This window comes from Rhinolophus ferrumequinum, chromosome 6, assembly GCF_004115265.2.
Source record: "Rhinolophus ferrumequinum isolate MPI-CBG mRhiFer1 chromosome 6, mRhiFer1_v1.p, whole genome shotgun sequence".
In the NCBI taxonomy this organism is placed as follows: domain Eukaryota; kingdom Metazoa; phylum Chordata; class Mammalia; order Chiroptera; family Rhinolophidae; genus Rhinolophus; species Rhinolophus ferrumequinum.
In genome coordinates, this window is record NC_046289.1 from 21,603,110 (window position 1) to 21,617,719 (window position 14,610).

Consider the following 14,610-nt stretch of genomic DNA (forward strand, 5'->3'; position numbering starts at 1 on the left):
TGAAGTACCTGTTCCGTGAAGTGTCTATTCACATCCTTTGCTTGTTTTTCTGTTGAGTTTCTCTTTTTCTTAGTTTGTAGGAAATCTTTATTCTAGAAGACATTTTACAGCGATCTTCTCCAATTTTGTGACTTATCTTTTCAGTCTATGTATAGTGTCTTTTGATGAACAGAAGTTCTTTTGAAGTAAGCAAATGTTCAGTCTTCCTTTATGAATAGTACTTTTTGTACTTTGTGTAAAATATTTTTCTTTCCCAAGCTTGTGAATATGTTTTTCAATTTTCATTGTTTTAATCAGTAAATATTACATTGAATCATGCGAAGTTGCCAATATTTGACCGTTTTTGAACTTCTAAAATGACAATTTTATAGGATTCAACCTAATAAAATAAGGTAAAGAAGAAAGGGCATATATCTGGACATAGTATGCCTTTTTAAAGAAATTTAGTTATATAATATCAATGGTAAGTTCAGTTTAGATTGTGATAGAAATTGTTAATTCTTCTCAAGAAATTGCTTCCCTTCCTTATGACTAGTACCTGTTTTTGCATGGCCGAAAACAGGGCTTTGGGAAAGTAGAGCCCTGGCCCTTGACCTCAAATTCAAAGTGAAACGTTTCCCTCCGGATTTGGTCATGTACCTCACTTACTCCATATGGCTGAAAGGCAGAGTGAGTGTTATACACACTTATTCAGCCACTTTTCTGTATGGATATAAATGTCCACACATGGCTCCCATTACTCATCTTTTCAGGGAAAGCTTCTTTGTCGTAGGAGCCATAGTCCCTTTGTACAATAGACTGGAGTTTTAGCTTGACATTTGGGAAACTCTGGATTTGCAGTCACAGCTTTGATAGCCTGACCCTCACACTGCAGTCAACTGCGTTCGGCTTTTACTCCTCTACTCCTACTGTAGTGCTTGCTTAGTTTCCACTAACCTGTGACGGGCAGGGTTTTTTGTTTCATTTTCTTGTGTTTGTGTTGTTAAACTGGCTGAAACATTTGATACATGATTTTCAGTAGCCGAATTCTTTTGTGGAGAAAGATAATTTATTGATTGGAGGATTTGTACATGTCATCGCTCCAAACCATTGTTGAATTTGATAATTCCCATTTCATTTCCAAAAGTTGTCTTTTCTAAGAACCTTTACTTTCTCATGTCTCATTTTCCCTCTGCTAACGTTAATGGCATTAGAGGTACACTTTTTGTTGGAGAATGAGAGTGGCATTTTTCATAAAGAAATCAAGTTTTGGTTACATACACTAGGTTACAATACTAGCTTGTAATTAAGACAGGCTGAATTGTCGATGCCAGGGTGCCACGCCCACTTATGCTTCTGCTCATTTCCCTTGTGCTCATTGCATGCGATACAGACCTGTGTCCTCAGCAGCACTACATGTTACGTATCGGGGACTGCCAGCTTAATTGCCAGTGGTTGAAGTAGAGTATTTTAATGTATACCTGGAGCCTAATATGGAAGGAGGGTCAGAACCACTGAAAATAATAGAACCCTTTTGCTTTGCTACTAACTATGGAAAGGTATTGATAGACTGAACTTGAGATTGAATTATTTCATACTCCACTAAGAAATTTCCAATAGAGAATTTTTTTTGTTTACTTTTTCTCTTGTTTTTATAGAGGTAGAATTCACATAACATAAAATTAACCATTTTAAAGTGTACAATTCAGTGACATATTCAGTTTTACATTGTGGTGCAGCCATCTCCTCTGTTTAGCTCCAGAACATGTCATCACCTCCAGAGGAGACTCCTGCCCACTATGCAGTCACTCCCCTTTAGCCCCTCCCCTGGTCCACTAACCTGCTTCTGTCTCTACGGTTTTAACTGCTCGTATTGTTGATATTTCATACAAATGGAATCTTGCGATATGTGACTTTCTGTGTCTGGCTTCTTTCCCTTACTGTCTTTGAAGTTTGTCCACCTGGAGCATGTGTCAGTGCTTCATTCCTTTTCATTGTTGAATGTTCTTCTATCGTGTGGGTAGACTGCATTTTGTTTATCCGTTCACCCATTGAGGGACATTTGGATTTTTACCACCTTTTGGCTGTTGTGAATAGTGCTGCTATGAATATTTGTGTACTTGTTTAAATAGCAGGGTTCCATTTTGGGGGGTATATGCCTAGAAATAGAATTACTGGGTTGTAATGGAAATTCCATGTTTACCTTTTTGAGAAACCACCAAAATATCTTCCACTGCCGCTGTACCATTTTACATTCCGACTAGCAATGTATGAAGGTTTTTCTAAAGGTCTTATTGTTGTATATTTTACATTTAAGATTTTGAGTAATTTTGAGTTAATTTCTGTATAAGATATAAGGTTTAGATCAAAGTTGCCTTTTTTTTTCCTTTTTTTTGTGGATATCCGATTGCCTCAGTGAGAATGAGCAAAGCTATTTCATGATTCTGATTTGTTCTTTAAAGGCTTAATACTGACTGCTAGAGTTAGTTTATTTTTACATTTCCCACCCCCACACTAGGCACAGTAGGTCAGGGGTGGAACTTTAAATCATTTTGCCATTGAGAAGGCGCTGAAACATTTCTGAGCATGTTTTCCAAGCTTTTCATCCGAACGTGAAAGCAGTGATTGTGTGCCTCAAATGCTCACTTTTGAGAGAAATTTTGTCCTTTGATATATTGAGATTTGTGCCCTAGACTCTTAAAATAAATAAAAGTTATTAAATTAGAACTGGTATTGAGAATTCTTTTCGGAGTTAGAAATAGGGCCCAATTTGGAATAGTGCTAGAGTCTTAGTTTCATCTATATCACTGAATGGTGACTTGGATAAGTATTATTCTTTTAATCTACAAAATACAGAGAATAACTGATTAAATATTTTTTTCCCAAAAATAATCACAGAGAATGTGCTTTTGAAACAGTCAAGTTTCAGTGGCGTGGACCAAAATGACTGAAGTTGTTCAAGCAAACAGGGAGTTAGGCATTTAGCACATAGTGGAGGGTCTGGACATTCGGGCCTCCCTCCCTTAACTAAGCAGCCACCCCAATTTAGGAAACTGGTCCTGCCGTGACTACTGCAGGTGCTGCCATCACAGCCACTCCTCACCCACAAAACTGGCGTGTAGGCAGTGGACTGTGGAATCCAGCTTTTGCCGCCATCATGAAGTCCTGTGAGAGCTGATCTCCTACACTGGTGCAAAACAGTCCTCTGCCTTCCACGTCTGTGTGCTTCTCATGGTAGAATCTGCCACATCCACAACCCTCTCAGGAGGGTATCTGGAAATACGGCTGTATGTGTGTGTGTGCGCGCGGGCGCGCAAGGTGTACACGTGAGTGCGTGTGTGCTTTAGAGAGTATTTCAGGTTGGTTTGATTTAACAGCAGCACAGAATGACATTTGGGGTTAGGAGCTCAGCCTTTGAAAAGACCAGGATCCGTTCCTGGCTCTGCTTCTGACTACTTCCCTAACTGGGAAAGCCGTTTTGCCTTTCTGAAAATAGGAGCGATGGCAGCTGTGAGAGGGTACAGGTGTAGTTAAGAGAAAATCTATGTAAAGCACTTGGGAACTCTTGTTGCTATGAGTGTGATTATTCATCATCTTTATCATCATATAAAAGTATTTGGACATCTGGGTTGGCCAGAATTGCTCTTAACAAACATACACAATTGTTCCAAAGTCATCTTCTGAGAGTGGTACCGTGTTTCCCCGAAAATAAGACCTAGCCGGACCATCAGCTCTAATGTGTCTTTTGGAGCAAAATAATATAAGACCCGGTCTTATTTTAATATAAGGGTATATTAGAGTAAAGACACCGGGTATAATACAATGTAATATAATATCCAGTCTTGTATTAACATATATATTGTTATATATAATAAGTATATTAATACATAATATATTATTAATAATATTAACATATAATTATATATAATAATGATAATATTAATATATAATATATAAGACTGGGTCTTATATTAATTTTTGTTTCAAAAGACGCATTAGAGCTGATGGTCCGGCTAGGTCTTATTTTCGGGGAAACACTGTAGCGCCCAGCCTGCCCCCCTGTGATCTTTAGGCCTGCCCAGACACTAGATGAGATCGTACCTATTTATTTTAAACAGTATAGGATGTTTTTTAGAAGACTCACATCAAATAGGTTAAACATAAATAAAGGCTATTTATTGGCTAGTTACTGAGATGACCCCACACTACTTTTGGTAAGGTCTTTACCCATCCCTAATGAACAAATCCGGAAATTTGAATTTTTGTCTTTGAGGCTAGAAGCTAGAAGTCACTTACCTGGTGAGTGTTTCAAGCCAAGCCATCCAGAATGTAGTCTCAACTAGGTATTATTTGTCTCTACTTACCTTGTATCGTGCTACTATTAGGTTGGTGCAAAAGTAGTTGCGGTTTTTGCAGTTACTTTTAACATTTTAAACCGCAATTTTGCACCAACCTAATATAATGGGGTTTGTGAATAGCTTCAGAAAAAATGTCCCTGAAGAGCGCATCTGTAAGGCTTGACCCTGACTCTCTGATTGCTGCTCACCTTCCAGTTAGGCACTCGCTGTACGCGTTACTTGCATTGTGCCTATATGTGCCTCTCCATGACACCAAGAGCCTTGTGAGGGCGGAGTTTGTCTTACTCATTTTATCTCCAGTGCCTGGCTCCGTGCCTGGGAAGTGCTGCTCAGTGTTTGTTCAGTGACTGAGCAGATGAGTCATCGATTGGCCCTGACTAAAATCATTTCACAGTGACTAAACTGAGGAGGAAGAAGAGGGGGGTAAGGATGGGGGTGGGGTGCGGGGAGAAGGGGAGGAGTAGTGGGGGTGTCATTGCTGGACAGAGGAAGCTGTCGTGTTCTTTATTGTATCCTGAGTCTAGCAAAAGAATCCGGTGTCTATGGTGTGTTCATTAAAAGATACTTGAATGAATGAATGAATGAAAAGACAAGTCCTGTAGTTTCACCCTTGTCCTAGCATAAAGTGTGTGAGGTATTTTTGGAAACAAACATTCCTGTTGCCTACGACTGGAACCCCAAGTAGTGATTCTCTCTTGTCTCCTGTCTCACTTCATTGCTAGGCTGCAGGGAGTTTGGTTAGCTGCCCTTCAGATCTCTCTCCCAAAATTGCGAACTGCAGTCCAAGCCACTATCTGGGAATTTCTCTGGGGGTAAAGGAAGCCTCTTCTATTCTGTCCCACCTGCTTTTGGTCTAACATTCCTCCCATTGACAGCTTCACTCTGCGAGTTTGTTGGCATCTCAGGGACTTAATTGTCTTGTCATTGTGAGGATGAGGAGAGGTGCCACTCCCTGACCTTGGCAGTGTCTGTTTAGGAGCTGGGAACCCATCCCTTCCCTTCTAACCACAGGCAGCTTTGTCACTCGTTACCCAAAGCTCTGGCTCATTCTATCCAGCGGCCTTTTTTCTGTCTTGAGGTTTGATAACCTTTCTGGTAGATGGGACCAAACTCTTAAATATTGCTCTTTGTTTGCTAATAAAAATTTGTGTGTGATGGAGTAGTTCTTTCAAGTGTTTGAGTCAATACATTTAAAATGAATGTGCAGTATTTTGAAAGGTTATAAAGAAATGAGATAGGGAAGAGTTAGTACTATTTACCCTATTGAAACAGTACTAAGGATTGGAGGAGACGTTGGAAAATAAATGCATGGTGCTTAAGAGTCAAAGGAAAGTCCTTAATTAGAATTTGGATGTCTCGGTTTCAGTTTTCATTCATCCAGTATTCTTGTTGAAAGAGAATATTATCAAAAGGGACCTATTACTTAAGTAGTACATTTCCAGTTGTTACAGACATGTTATTTATGGCTGTCTTCTCATAAAGAAATGTGAGAGATAGTATCAGGTACTGTAAATTCCTAAGAGTGCTTTCTGACTCGGCTACGCTTTTTGTAAGGAAGTTTTATCTACTATGAATGAGGCTTACTTAGTAGGCAGTTTAGAGTCCAATGGCATAGAAGATGGTTAATTTTAATTTTAAAGTTTTATGTAGAGTCTTCTTTAGCAATGAAAATCTTTTATAGAATAAGGCTTAACCTTTGGATGTCTTTCATTAGCTTATTTAGCAGATGGATTTAGATTGGTACCAAGCCAGGACCTGAGGGCTAGAAGCTCAGTGGTTTGCTGACTATGGTAAAACTGTGGTACAAGTGTTTTTTGTTTGGTTGGTTGCTTGGTTTACCCATTACCTAGGTATCTTTCTATAACCTACATCTTAGTGTTTCTTGTTTATCCTTTTTCTTTGAATTTGTTTCATTTTGGTCCTTGAAAATATGCAGAGAATGGAATCTTAAATTTGGAATTATTGTTTTGTTTGTTTGAAACTGGAGTTCTAGGGGTTTTTATGGCATTTCCCCCAATCCGTATTTTATTGGGGGAGCGAAGGAGCGGTCTCTATGGGTTTATTAGGAAGGAAAAACATTTCATGACAGAATTGCTCAACTAAGTTTTTTATTTCTGTGAGGCCTACTTTATTAGTATATATTTTTTGGCTCTACATTCATCAGTCAGATAGTTATTTGTAACCATTTCTTATATGCAGCCATCAAAGCTATGTGACTTTTACCTGATTAAGAGTTGTTTTAAAATAGAGTTGATGGCTTTCAAAACATTTTCTACATCAGTTAATTCAGCATAATTGACCTCTTTTTCTCAAGTGCTCTTGCAAGATGAAAAGGGAAGTTGTAAATTTTTAAAAAGCAACTCAATTAAATTTATGGTATTTCCCCATTTGTTGGCAGGACTTTGTGTCATTGTATCAGGATTTCGAAAACTTCTATACAAGGAACCTCTACATGAGGATTAGAGACAACTGGAATCGACCCATCTGTAGTGTGCCTGGAGCCAGGGTGGACATCATGGAGAGGCAGTCTCATGATTACAACTGGTCGTTCAAGTGAGTCTTGTTTGGGAACCTAATTCTTAACAACAACACAAAAAGAATTTCTTCACACTTCAGAAAATAGTCTATTGCAAATTTGACAGTATTCTGTCAAAATAGCAGTAGAAGCTGAAAGTACAGTGCAGCATGATTAGCTTCCTTGCATGTTGTTCATTGTTACTGAGATTTTTGTACTTTGATACTGTGTTGGGTTATAGTTGAAAACAAAATTTGACCAAAAAGAAGAAAGAAAAGAAAACCGGTCCTTTCTGTTATGCTACTTACCAGCATCAAGCATCTGAATTTATTTCTGGATATTTTGCTTTCTCAAATGATTCAAGGATATATGGAGTGTTTTTACTTAAATGGATTGAATAGTTTAGAAAATTTTTTATAGTCAACATTTTATTTAGTGGTTTAGATTGTTCAAGTATGACATGATTGCACTGTCATTATTAAAAAAGGATGGATAATACAGGTAAACTGAAAGTCCCCCATGACAGCTAACCACTGTCCCTCTGCAAATGTACTCCCCCACAAGTCCTCGCTCCCCAGAGGTAACCATTGCTATCAATTTGTTGAATGTTATGCCTGCAGGTGTTTTCTGTGTGGTATGTATGTAGTATAGCTACCAGGGTTATACACAGGTAGCTTTTGATGTACAAAAATGCAATCATACTCTCTAGAAAATGAATTACGTCTTGCTTTTTACCTGCTGCTGTATTGGTAACATCCTTCCTGTGTGTATTCACACAAGCTCATTATTTGTAGTGGCCAGTTAGTATTCTATAGTATAGACCAATGTAGTGTGTAGCAGGTTGGGTGGCGTCATCCTGTTGTAAATACCCCCAAATCTCAGAATTAAAGAGCAGCAGTTAATTTCTTGTCCACATTTCATGTCTATTTTAGGTGGGTGGGACCTCTGAACCATGTCGTCCTTACCTGGGGGCCCTGGCTGCCTGAGCTTCCACTATGTGGAATGTCACTGGTTTGTGTGCCTGCAGAAGGGACATAATCTATTGTAGTGACTCTTAAAGGATCCTTATGCATATATCATCTCAGATGTGTGTGGGCATTGCCGAGTCCGAGTGTATATGTCTTTTAATGGCTAAATACTGCCAAACTGCCTTCCCAAAAAACGGTACTGACTGATATTCTTATCTACACTGTATGAGACTGTCCTGGCCAATACTAGATGTGGTCAGTTTTTAAATCTTTGTCATTATTGGTAAGTGAAAATTGGTATCTTGTTTTAACTCCCATTTCCCTTATTGGTAGTGAGTTTGAGCTGCTTTTCATTTAGACCATATTCTCTCTCCTTCCTGTATATGGTGCTTCCTTTTGTATTACCAGTACATTTATTATCACATGTAAGTATCTGACTTGCTCATGAGTTTCATGACCTCTCATGCTGTTGGAAAACAGGTACACGGGGAATACAATTAAAGGTGTTATAAATATGGGTTCCTACAACTATCTTGGATTTGCACGGAATACTGGATCATGCCAGGAAGCAGCGGCCAGAGTCCTAGAAGAGTACGGGGTTGGCGTGTGCAGCACTCGGCAGGAAATCGGTGAGTGCAGGCTGGGTTGGGTTAGCTCGTGTTCTTAACCTTTCTTTGCTAAGGAGGGAATAATACTGATAGAGAACTAGACTATTAAGTGTCCAAATACATGTTTTGCCGTGTGGTTTAGCTCAGGTAAAGAATGCTTATTTTTCTGAAGTGATGGATGATTGTAATGCTTTTAACACATTTTGAGACATATTTATCTATTCCATTATGTTATACATACAGAATATATGTGGTTAAGTTCCATAAGTATTTGTTATTTGTATTTTAATGATTTTTGCAAATGATAGTGGTTAAGAGTGCCATTTACCAGTATTGAGCCTATGAGCAAATGAGGGTTAATCTGTTTCCATACTGGTAATTTGGGTCTAATAATAATTCCTACCTTATAGGCCTGTTGCAAGAATTAAATAAGCCAATTCATGTGAAGTTCTTGTAACATGGTAAACACTGAATAAACGCTAATTCTTATTATGAATACAAGTCTATAAAATGTAAAGGTTAACAGATTTAGAGACAGATTTAATTTATTTTAGTTCATAGGAAGATTCCAAATTCTTCCATTTTGTTCCAGAGAACTGATAACCATAGAAGTTATAAGGCATCTTTCTGGATATTTATTACTGTGAATCACACCAGAACTTGATGGATTAAAACAACAATTTATTGTTATTTCTCACAGGTCTGGAGGTTGGCAGGTACAGTCAGGCTGTTCTCGCTCAGCGTCCCCAGTGATGTGGTTAGGGGAGCACTGATAACATCCAGTAATCATCCTTACATCTTTATGGTACTTTATGTTTTATAAAGTGCTTGAACATATTGTCTCCTCACAAAATGTCATGAGGCAGACAGAGCAAATATTATTATAGGTATTTAACAGTTAAGAAACTGTGGCCCAGAGAAGTTAAATGATTTGATTAAGCTTTAAGGACACATGGCATCCAAGTTCAGCAGTCCTCTTTCTGAGCATCTTTTCTCTTTGCATGTAGCCAGTATCACTGATCAGTGTTGTTCGACCCTTATGGGTTTGGGTACTGATGAAAAATCACAGGGCAAACTTACTAGTCAGGTCAAAGTGAGGGAGGGTGCTATTTAACCTGTCATTTGCTGCATAACAAACCATCCCAAAACTTAGTGACTTAAAACAGAAACATACATTTATTGGCTTGTGATTCTGCACTTTGGGAAGGGCTTGTTGTTGACTCCCCTCCATGTGGGGCATTATGACTAAGGAGGGAGTATCCAGGATGGCTTCACTCACATGTCTGCTCCTCACTGGGTGGTGGGATCAGCTGAGGTGTGAACCCCCACCCCCCTTAGTCTTTTATTCTCCAGAGCTCCTCTCTCTCTCTCCCCACATAGTCTATCTTTACAACAGGCTAATGAGACTTTTACATGGCAGCTGACTTCCAAAGTATAAAAGCAGGTGTTGCCAGGCTTCTTACGTCCTAAACCTGGAACTCCCATGTGTGAACAGGAATGGGAGATCTTGTTGGTAACCCTCTACAGAAATTCCACCACAGGTGCTGAGTCTTACTTTATTTAGCTGTTGTGTTCTTTATGAACCATTACCTTAGTCTGAAGAGGTTTTAACAGGTGGACTGTGATTTCTTTTTATAAAGTAATGAGGGATTCTTACATTTGGGGTTTGGTGGTATTGACTTCATTAACTTCTTCACACAGGGAACCTGGACAAGCATGAAGAACTAGAGAAGCTTGTGGCAAGTTTCTTGGGAGTAGAAGCTGCTATGGCCTATGGCATGGGATTTGCGACAAATTCAATGAACATTCCTGCTCTTGTTAGCAAAGTAAGACTTAGTTTGTCATTAATGAAAATTACTTTGATTTTATGAAGCATTCAGAGCAAGCCAGAAGTTATTATAAACTTTAGGCCAAACACAGTTTACCCAAAGATGTCTCTGTCACAAATTTTTGCATAAGTATATCCCATGGAGACTTCTGTCCATTGAAGTTTTCTTGGTAGAATCCATGATCCTTTCCTCTTCCAGTTGATGACTCTTGCCTTCTTTGTTTCATATGGTTTTGAAGGGATTCTAATAAAACCTCATAAAAGGCTAAAATTATGGAAGAAAGTATCTTTAGTTTGGAAACCTATTTAAAAGGTGGTTTTTCCTAAGTAGAAAAATAAGAAAATACATTTCTATTCTCACTGTAATTCATGTTGGTTGGAGATATATGGGCAGAGTATGTGTGTATGTACGAGTGTATACATGTTAATTAACATGGGATAAAATAATAGTACAGGTGAAAAGTAATGATATATACACAAACACACATTGTGTGTGTCCGTATTTTATTTTCTATGGGTAGAGTTGGTGAGGGGGTAGTAGGAGAGAGAAGAGATGTTGTTAATAACATTTTAGCAGATTGGCACTATCAGTTTGAAAGGTTCCTCAAGGTTATTTATTCTCATTTTAACATTGGTATCTGTGAATGGTATATTGGCAAAATCAGGGATTAATGAGTCAGAAGACTTGAGTTTTTGTTTGGCTGGTTATGTGGTCAGATTTAGCTTTAGCTGTGTGACTGTGAACAGTGTCACAACCTTTCTTTGTAAAATGAAGTACTTGGATTAGGTTAACTCTAAAGTCCTTTTCAGTGATATAATTATAGGTTCCCAAGGAACAGATGAGGCAAATAGAAAACAAATAGCAAGAGAGGAGATTCAAATCCATTTATATTCCTACCACATTAAATGTAAATGGTTTATACATTCCAAGTAGAAGACTATCAGGTTAGATAAAATTAATTAGGTTTCCACCAGAAACCTACTTTAAATTTAAAGACACAGGTAGGTTAAAAGTAAAAGAATGCAAAAAGATATAGCCTGCAAAGAATAATCAGAAGAAAGCTGGAGTGACTACATTAACATAAACAGGGATTTCAGAGCCAGGTATATTTAGGGGGATTAAAGAGGAACATGGCATAATAATAAAGGAGGTTATTCATTAAGAGGACATACAATTTTAAATTAATAGGCACCTAATAACAGTGCTTCAAAGTACTTGAAGCAAAAATTAATGAGACTGAAAGGAGAAATAGACATATACAGAAGTGTAATTATCGATCTCAATTGCCCACTCTGAATAATTGATAGAAGAACTAGAACGAAAATCAGTGGGGATATAGAACCCTTGAAAAACACTATCAACCAGCTTGACCTAATTGAGATTTATGAAACACTTTACCCAATTTGATAAATCTCTGGCCAGATTCGTCTGGATAAAAAGAAAACACTTTACCAGTAGCAAGAATGAGAAAGGGTACATCACTATATTAGGGTTCCCGAATCCCGAGATATAAACTGTTTTCTATTCTCCACAATGAATCGTTCCCACAAAGTGACGGCCGATACTACCAACCACCTGGGTTCAAGGAGCCGATTTTCCTGATTTCCCCGACCAACTTTTCTGGGGATTCAGTAATGGAAAAGTGAAAACAATTCCCGAGAACGGGTGAGAATTCCCGCCCGGAAACCCTAGCAATAAATAGGAAAAATGTATAAGAGATACATTGTGAGTAGTATCTTTATTTCCCATTGTGGGTATTATTGGGTTTAAGAAGCAGGTTTTCCCAATTTCCCAACCAACTTTTCTCGGGATTTGGGAACTGGAAAGCTGAAAAAATTCCTGAGAACGGGTGGGAATTCCCGTCTAGAAACCCTACTATACTTCTTATTAAAAGGATAGTAAGGAAAATACGAAGAACAACTTTATGCCAGTAACTTCAACAACTTAGATACAATGGACAACTTCCTTGAAAGACATAAATGTATGGTTCTTTGGCTTCACGTTTATTTAATACATTGTGTCCTGCGTTTTGGCATTATAAACTTGAGATGCTTATTTGGAATTTCTTAGAATTTTTCACACGAGATCATTAAATGATTTCTTTCAGCTTCCCCTGGTAGCTCCACAAACTCTTAACAATCACTATCTAGAATTAGATTTCTTATATACAGACATGGAAGATACTATCTTAATTATCTTCCAAAAAACATAGTTGAAATATTATTAAATATTATTTAATCATTAAAGGCAGCAACGCATCCAGTTTTACTATTTCTTTGAATCTGATATACAACTTATATTTGAGGTGGTTGATTATTCAGCTTAAGGCAGGGAGAGCCGTGTTCTGGAAGCAGAAGCCTTGTATTGAGTCACTTACATGCTTGTGACTTGTACCTCCTCTGAATGGGCGTTTCCACATGTATACAGTGGCGATAATAACAGTACCGACCCCACAGGTTGGTTGTGAGGATTACACGTAATACGTTTAAAACCCTTAGCGTAGTGACTGAAACATACCAAGCACTTAGATGGTAACTGCTGATATTTAATTTTTAGTTTTGAACCAAGTGTATACTGGAGCCTCATAGTAAATTAAAAGGAAAAAACAGATTGATGATACATAGAAATGCTGAATAAGGCTGTCTAAAAAGGAGCTGATAAACAAAGAAAAACATTAACTGGGAAAGAAGAAAATAAAATTATGTAGAGGGAAAGGGGATCCTTTTAAGGTATAGTGGAATACTAAGAATGATTAAGCAAAGGATTTGAAGACTTAAAGAGAAATTCAGCTTTTCATTTTTTTCCCCAGTTTCTCTCATTTTTTTCAATTTTAACTTTTTTTCCATACAAAATTAAATTTAGACTTACAGAAGAGTTGTAAGAGAATACAGAGAACTCATATAATCTTCATTCAGTTTCCCTTTGTGTTAATATCTTATGTAATAGTGGAATGTATATCAAATCTAAGAAACCTTGGTACAATACTATTAACCAAAGTACAGAACTTATTTTAATTTCACCAGTTTTTTCCACTGATACCATTTTTCTGTTCCAGTATCCAATCAAGTATCCTCTTTGCATTTAGTTGTTGTATAAGTGTGGATTCATGAATATTTTATTATTGGGTCAAATAAGATATAATTATCCTTAAAGGTTTTAGCATTTGGTAATTTGTGTAACTCAGCCTTTCCCCCAAGCATCTTACTTTCCTGTCCTGTGTTTGTGTTTTTGCAGGGCTGCCTGATTCTGAGTGATGAACTTAACCACGCATCGCTGGTTTTGGGAGCCAGACTCTCAGGAGCAACCATTCGAGTCTTCAAACACAACAGTGAGTTTGTTTGTTGTGGGATTCACTGCTAGCCTTAGTGTTTAATAGGCTTTGGGTTAGTGGCAGTGGTAACTTTAGTTATGTTAATATTAGAAAATGTAAAGGAAGCTGAAGTAGCAACATTTAAAATATCCTTCTGGTCCAGTCTTTTAAAAGTTATTTTCTTCCTCTTTGTAATAAAAATAGAGGCTGAAGGAAGCCTTTTGGTACACATATGACATTCTCCTTTTATTTGACTTTCAAGTTTTTCATCTTCCTCGTGCACACGTCATTTGTTCAGTATGCATTCACTACATTCCTGTCGGGGTATCTTGACAAAACACTGGAGGTACTGAGATGAACAAAGCAGGATCCCTGATCTCCAGGATCTCTAAGACTATAGACAAACCAGTAGTAGAATACAACGGGCATATGGAAGCACAAGTATGAACAGGTGCTGTTAAAGCCCAGAGAACAAGAGAACGATGGCAAGCACTAAGCCAAAAGTTTTTCCCTAAATGGAAATAAATAGCTTTATGTATTAGTAAAATAATTGTTTATAGAAAAATGCATAACTTTCATAGTTAAAACAGTCACATGTAGGGAAGAAAGATTACCAAACTATCTTTAATGTCATCTTTTGCCAAAATGTGTACATGTACAAAAAAAAGTCTACAAGCATATATGCCCAAATGTTAGGTCTGTGCCCCCAGATGGAAGGTGTATGGGTGGTAATAATTTTCTTCCTTTTCTCTTTGTCTTGCCTAAAATGTTTTACAGTGAGAATGGGGCAAACTGTATTTTGTTTTATGTGAATGGGATATTAAACACCATTGTGTGACCTCTTCTTACGACACATTGTGGACTTTGTTTAGCAATACATGTGACTCTTCTCCTGTAACCACTAGGGTGGCGGTTAAGTCTGGAGGTGCCCTTATTCTGTCCATCTCTCAGTTTGGACATCAAAGTTGCTTCTAAATTTTTCTACTAGAAACAGCACTACCTACCTATACCCACATTTTTGCTCAATAGTCTTAGTGCCTTGG

The 14,610-nt window shown here is 37.8% G+C and overlaps 1 protein-coding gene across 4 annotated transcripts in view; it reads left to right on the forward strand.

Moving 5' to 3' along the window:
* Positions 1 to 14,610, forward strand: part of SPTLC2 (serine palmitoyltransferase long chain base subunit 2) — a 93,390-nt gene that overhangs the window by 31,116 nt on the left and 47,664 nt on the right. For all 4 annotated transcript variants that reach the window (XM_033107794.1, XM_033107791.1, XM_033107792.1 and 1 more), the window contains 4 exons: positions 6,736 to 6,890; positions 8,301 to 8,449; positions 10,130 to 10,254; positions 13,492 to 13,585. In XM_033107794.1, coding sequence (XP_032963685.1) covers positions 6,736 to 6,890; positions 8,301 to 8,449; positions 10,130 to 10,254; positions 13,492 to 13,585 — 523 coding nt within the window. The remainder of the gene's footprint in view (positions 1 to 6,735; positions 6,891 to 8,300; positions 8,450 to 10,129; positions 10,255 to 13,491; positions 13,586 to 14,610) is intronic.